Source organism: Mus pahari, chromosome X (genome assembly GCF_900095145.1).
Source record: "Mus pahari chromosome X, PAHARI_EIJ_v1.1, whole genome shotgun sequence".
In the NCBI taxonomy this organism is placed as follows: Eukaryota; Metazoa; Chordata; class Mammalia; order Rodentia; family Muridae; genus Mus; species Mus pahari.
The window spans coordinates 62,918,858-62,924,948 of NC_034613.1; the positions used below are offsets into that span (position 1 = coordinate 62,918,858).

The window sequence follows — 6,091 nt, forward strand, 5'->3', positions numbered from 1 at the left end:
ACAGAGAAACCCTGTCTCGAAAAAAACAAAACAAAAAAAAAGCATTTAACTTTGAGGGTGTACAGGAAGCTAGAGGACCCAGCTACATGTCACAAGGAGCAAGCAGAAAGGAGTGGTGATTCGCAATGGGTATGGGATGAACTCGGCCTCCTGTGAGGCGGGGCGAGGTGCGATCACGTGTCAGGGCCGCGGGCGTAGGGCAGGGCCTGCGTCCGCACGTTCCCTGGTGGCTGACGTCACGCATCAGCTGACTACTTTGCCGCCGCCACTGCTGTCGCCGTCGCCTCCACCACTTCTCCAAGCAAAAGTCACTGTTGCCGCTGTTGTTGCTGCCGCCGCCTCTGCTAAAACCGCCGCCGCCGCCGCCGCCGCCGCCGCCGCCGCCTCCACTGAAACCGCCGCCTTCCCTGAAACCGCTGCCGCCACCATGGCCCAGTACAAGGGCGCTGCAAGCGAGGCGGGACGCGCCATGCACCTCATGAAGAAGAGGGAGAAGCAGCGTGAGCAAATGGAGCAGATGAAGCAGAGGATTGCAGAGGTGTGGGCCAGGCCGGGGCACCTCAGAGCTTGCGCTCAGCGCGGGCTCCCTGGCGGTCTCCTGCCACTTGTCTCTGGGAGACCTCAACAGCGGGCTATGAGTGCCCGGAGGGCGGGCCCCGCGTTGGTGGCGAGACTTGCTGTGCATCTCTGGTAACAAAAGTCAGCGAGACAGTCTAATCTGTAAAATGGGCTCAGTGTTGGTCCATGCCAGAGATTGGGAGCACACTGATGTTGGGTGAGACTCCCTGGCACTCCTCCTGAGTACAGAGCTCAGCAGTTTTCCCAACCTTCCAATGCTTATTGGGAAGACCTCACTTACTGTGGAGAGGCACAGGGGTATGCCACCGAGTCTCACTCATTACAGAGCCTTTAGCATCCCAGAGTACTAGAGCTTCCCCCAGGGTTTGTTTAGTGAGTGGTTACTGCATTCAGAAGCGTGATACCAAGCTGACCACAGCTTGATCCTTTGGGCAAGACTCCTGAGAAGGGTCTTAGCTCTCCAGGTGAGAGCAGGCCCTATCTGGGGAAGTGAGAAGTCAAACCCCCAAACCAGTCTTCAGATGGAAGTATTATCAACCCTCAGCTATGCTTAGACACCTAGTCCTCCAGCTCTAGCCTCATTGCCTCATTGGCAGCTGGAAGTGTGCCTCTGCTGTCTACTCATTTGGAGGTCCCTTCAGAGTACCTACAGGGCACTTTTTAATATGGGGCCGGGCTGAAGAACAGTGGCCTTCCAGAAAGCTGCTGACAGCATCCTGGGCCAAAAAGGAGAATTCCAGTGTCTGGACATTTTGATCCTTTTTTGTTGTTGTTCATTTATCTCTTCCTGAAATCCCATGGCTTGGGTCTCAGGAGCTTCAGCGTAAAGGCTGGGTAGGAAAAAGGTCGAAGGTGAGTAGGGTGGTGGCTACAGGCTACTGAGGGGGTGCTGGTCCCCAGCAGGAGACCTGAAGAGGGGGCCAGAGAAGTTCAGGGATGCCAAGAAAAGGACCTCCTTTGGTTCCTTTAGCCTTCCCGATTTCGTGGATTTCCAGCCAGAAAAGGAAGGGAGGGTGTCTTTCTTTTCTAAGATCATGTCATAGCATGTTAAGGCACAAATCTCGAACTAAGGTCTAGGACTCACAGCCACTCTGTCACTTCCATAGTGGAGTGGTAGATGGCCCTCACTGGTATGTCCCTCCTCTGCAGGAGAACATAATGAAATCTAACATTGACAAGAAGTTCTCTGCACACTATGATGCTGTGGAAGCAGAGCTCAAGTCCAGTACTGTAGGTGAGCAGGGCACATGTACCACCTTTTTCTAGTCCCAGGTGTCACTCCTTTGCTGGCCCTAGGTGACTAGCCTTTCTTCCCATGTCTTCTTGCCTCACAGGTCTTGTGACCCTGAATGACATGAAGGCCAAACAGGAGGCACTGGTGAAGGAGCGAGAGAAACAGCTGGCAAAAAAGGAGCAGTCAAAGGAGCTTCAGCTGTGGGTCCCCCATCCTCAGCAGCTCTCCCCTTACAGTACAGCTTAGCGCTTGGGAACTCCTGGGGGTGGGTCAGGCTGTTCCATTCCCATTCCATAGGGAGAACCCATTTCCTGCTTTGGGAGCAGTTGTGGTATCTATTGAGCTCCACACTGGTTCTCACTTTCCAGGTTTATCTTTCTTTCTGTTCCTCTGTAAAGGTGGTGAGTCCTTTCTGAGCCCTTTCTTTTTACTGGGTGCCTGAACAGCCTGCATTGTCCCCATTCCTTTCTGTCCCATGCTTGGTGTGTTGCAATCAGAGTCCTGCCCTTGAGCTTGAAGTAACTAGGGCAAATAGAATCCCTCTGGGGTGCTGGGGAGATCCAGCCTGTGCTGAGTGGACCCCATGCTAGGCACACAGTGGCTCTGGATCAGGGAAGGGGCCTCAGGGCAGGAACTTGGGGCATGATGGCCACCCATGCCTTGGTAGGAAACTAGAGAAGCTTCGAGAGAAGGAGCGCAAGAAGGAGGCCAAGCGGAAGATCTCTAGCCTGTCCTTCACCTTGGAGGAAGAAGAGGAGGGAGTTGAAGAGGAGGAAGAGATGGCTATGTATGAGGAGGAACTGGAGAGGGAAGGTGAGGGTACAACCCACCAGAGCACTGTTCTGGCATTTGGGCTGACATTTGGGCCAGCAAAGAAGAAGCACGCCTTTTTTTTTTTTTTTTTTTTTTTTAATTTTAGCCTCACTCACCATGAGACTGAGTCAGAGCTAGGCCAATAGCCCCTTTATAGGAGCCACTAGTGTGAGAAGTTATCAAGTACTTCTAGCGCCTGGTCCAAAAGGATCCAGAAGCTGTTCTTTGCAGCACATAAGATAAACTGAGAAGGGGAGAATATAATCGGGACTAGCCTTGCCTGCTAAAATTTTCTGAAGTAATGGGAATGTTTGTGAATACACTGTCAAGTATGGTAACTGCTCACCACAAGCAGCCACTGGACAATCCCAGAGCCCTGGCATTTTTGTTGTTGTTTTAGTTCATGTTTATTATCTAGGTCGTTAGTTTTGTTTTTTGTTTGTTTTGGCATGTCTGGCACTCATTGTGTATACCAAGCTGGGCTTAAACTTAGAACCACCTGGCTCTATTCTTCAAAGTACTAGTTCTAATGGTATGTGCCACCATGGCTGTACAGGTCAGTAGTTCTTTTTTTTTTTTTTGGAGGGTTTTTTTTTGAGACAGGGTTTCTCTGTATAGGCCTGGCTGTCCTGGAACTCTGTAGACCAGGCTGGCCTCGAACTCAGAAATCTGCCCGCCTCTGCCTCCCAAGTGCTGGGATTAAAGGCGTGCACCACCACGTCCAACCCAAGGTCAGTAGTTCTTTTCTTTTTTTTTTTTCAATTTTTTATTAGGTATTTTCTTCATTTAAATTTCAAATGCTATCCTGAAAGTCCACTATACCCTCCCCCTTCTTAAAGCAAGCTCCAAGAGCCTGAGAGACTTCATAAAGGTTCATTAAATCAAAATCACTTTCAGGCCAGGCATGTTGGTACACTGATCTTAGGACTTGAGAGGCAGAGGCAGGCAGATCTCTGAGTTTGAGTCCACCCTGCTCTACATAGAGAATCACAGCCAGGGCTACATAAATGTGATTATGTCTAAAAACAAACCCACAGAATCATTTTCTGAAAAAAATACAATGTTCTTTGTTTTGTTGCTTTAGAGATCACCACAAAGAAAAAGAAATTGGGGAAGAACCCTGATGTGGACACAAGCTTCTTGCCTGACCGGGACCGGGAGGTAAAAACTGGCTGGCCCTGGTACTGACTTTGGTGTTGATCATGAACTTGGTGAAGAATCTGGCCCAGGATTAGGTTAATGCTGCACCTAGAACAGCCCTGAATCTCATCATTTGTCCATTTTGTCTTAGGAGGAGGAGAATCGGCTTCGGGAAGAGCTGCGCCAGGAGTGGGAAGCCAAGCAGGAAAAAATCAAGAGTGAGTGCTATAGCTACATATGGTGGTTTGGCCTGTCTGTCACTCAGCACTTAGGAGACTGAGGCAAGAGGGTCTGAAGTTCAAGGTCATCTTTAGCTACATAGCTAGTTTGAAGCCAGCCTTGGCTACATCAGACCCAAAGTGTGGTCCAGTGTTGGCAGCGAGAGAACAGAGCTAAGGCCCAAACAGTTTTCTTGCAAATACCTAAAGGTATGTACCTATATACCCCAAGGAAACTCTAAGCTCAGGTCTGGAGACCAAGAGGCAACTCGTTTTGTTTTTTGAGACAGGGTTTCTCTATGTAGCTGTGGCTGTCCTATAACTCACTCTGTAGACCAGGTTGGTCTTTAGTTTAGAGATCTGCCTCTCTCTGCCTCCGGAATGCTGAGATTAAAGGCTTCCACCACCACCTGGATAAGGCAACTCTTCTTTGTAGGTGAAGAGATTGAAATCACCTTTAGTTACTGGGATGGCTCTGGGCACCGGCGCACAGTTAAGGTAGGCAATGGAAGGCCTCCCTTGGCTTAAATTTAATGGAAAGTAACTGACAGTCTTGACTTGGGAAACCTCTGCGGGTAGGAGGTTGGGTCTCTGCTTTCTTGGAAGTATTTCTTTGGGCTGTTGTTTTTCTTTCTCAACTTGAAGTAAACCTACTTCTGCAGATGAAGAAAGGCAACACCATGCAGCAGTTCCTACAGAAAGCACTAGAGATCTTGCGGAAAGACTTCAGTGAACTCAGGTAAGCACAGTATGCACTATGTGTGCCTGTGCTGTGCATCTGTGAAGAGGCTGCCTTTCCAGCCAGGGTATCAGACAATCCCGCTGACTGCTCCACAGCTGGGAAGATATAATGCTGGGCACTAAACTCCTCAAAGAGAAGAGCTGTGCTCTTTTTTTCTTACCTTCCTACTGTAGAAAGCTTAGGTGAGAGAGCCCTGCCTTGGTGGTATGGTTCAGAAGTGGAGGACACTGGGACTCCCATTGCAGATTCATTAAACTACACAGCTTCCCTTAAACTTTAAGGCTTAAAGCACTGTGGCCACCACTTCCTGGCCCCTTGTGCCAACTCTGATGACTTCTAGTTCTTCATCCTTTCCTCTTCTGTAGGTCAGCAGGGGTGGAACAGCTCATGTACATCAAGGAGGATCTAATCATCCCCCATGTGAGTTCCTTCAACCCTGGGTCATGCGCTCTGTGGTTTCATAGGAGAGTCACCATACTGCTGTGCACTCTTCCAGGGCTGGTGGATGCGGTGATACCTGCAGGTAGAGGTATGGGGAGTAGTGGGTGATAGGACCCCAGAAGGATTATCAACCTGGTCTTTTTCATCCTGTGCTCCTAGCATCACAGCTTCTATGACTTCATCGTTACCAAGGCACGAGGAAAAAGTGGTAAGTAATTCTTAGTTCACCCTATAACTTGCTCCAACATATTGAAAGGAGAATAGCATGGCCTTGAGCTTACTGCTTCTCTCCTACAGGGCCACTCTTCAACTTCGATGTTCATGATGATGTACGACTGCTCAGTGATGCCACTGTGGAGAAGGATGAGGTATGATAGTGCCATGGCACACTGGGCAGGCAAAGGGAGGTTAACCTTGGGGAAAAGTCACAGGAAGGCAAGGTCAGGTAAGATGGTCCTGAATCACAACCTTCATTCCTCAGTCACATGCAGGCAAAGTGGTGCTAAGGAGCTGGTATGAGAAGAACAAGCACATTTTTCCTGCCAGTCGCTGGGAGCCCTATGACCCAGAGAAAAAATGGGACAAGTACACGGTAAGAAGGCAGGGAAGACAGGCAGGAAGGATAGTTCCCGGGAAGACTCTTCTTAGTGGTTCTGCTGCTGGACTAGGCAACTCAGAGTCAGAGAGTAGGAGTCATCCTGGCTCTCAGTGGCCCTGCAATCATCTTGCTAAGAAACTAGAGATAGCTAGTATGACATGGTAGCACATACCTGTAATCCCACCACTAGGAAGGCTAAGGAAAGAAGAGCACAAGTTCCAGCCACCCAGGCTACATAGCAAGACTCCTGTGACACACACACACACACACACACACACGAGAGAGAGAGAGAGAGAGAGAGAGAGAGAGAGAGAGAGAGAGAGAGA

General features: G+C 49.6%; 1 protein-coding gene across 1 annotated transcript in view; it reads left to right on the forward strand.

Moving 5' to 3' along the window:
* The first annotated feature begins 248 nt into the window (after positions 1-248).
* Fam50a (family with sequence similarity 50 member A) overlaps positions 249-6,091 on the forward strand; it is a 6,271-nt gene continuing 428 nt past the window's right edge. Inside the window, exons 1-12 of the mRNA XM_021188034.1 lie at positions 249-538; positions 1,729-1,813; positions 1,914-2,013; positions 2,481-2,626; positions 3,711-3,787; positions 3,918-3,984; positions 4,421-4,482; positions 4,647-4,723; positions 5,092-5,146; positions 5,327-5,375; positions 5,465-5,535; positions 5,649-5,759. Coding sequence (XP_021043693.1) covers positions 428-538; positions 1,729-1,813; positions 1,914-2,013; positions 2,481-2,626; positions 3,711-3,787; positions 3,918-3,984; positions 4,421-4,482; positions 4,647-4,723; positions 5,092-5,146; positions 5,327-5,375; positions 5,465-5,535; positions 5,649-5,759 — 1,011 coding nt within the window. The 5' untranslated portion in view covers positions 249-427. The remainder of the gene's footprint in view (positions 539-1,728; positions 1,814-1,913; positions 2,014-2,480; positions 2,627-3,710; positions 3,788-3,917; positions 3,985-4,420; positions 4,483-4,646; positions 4,724-5,091; positions 5,147-5,326; positions 5,376-5,464; positions 5,536-5,648; positions 5,760-6,091) is intronic.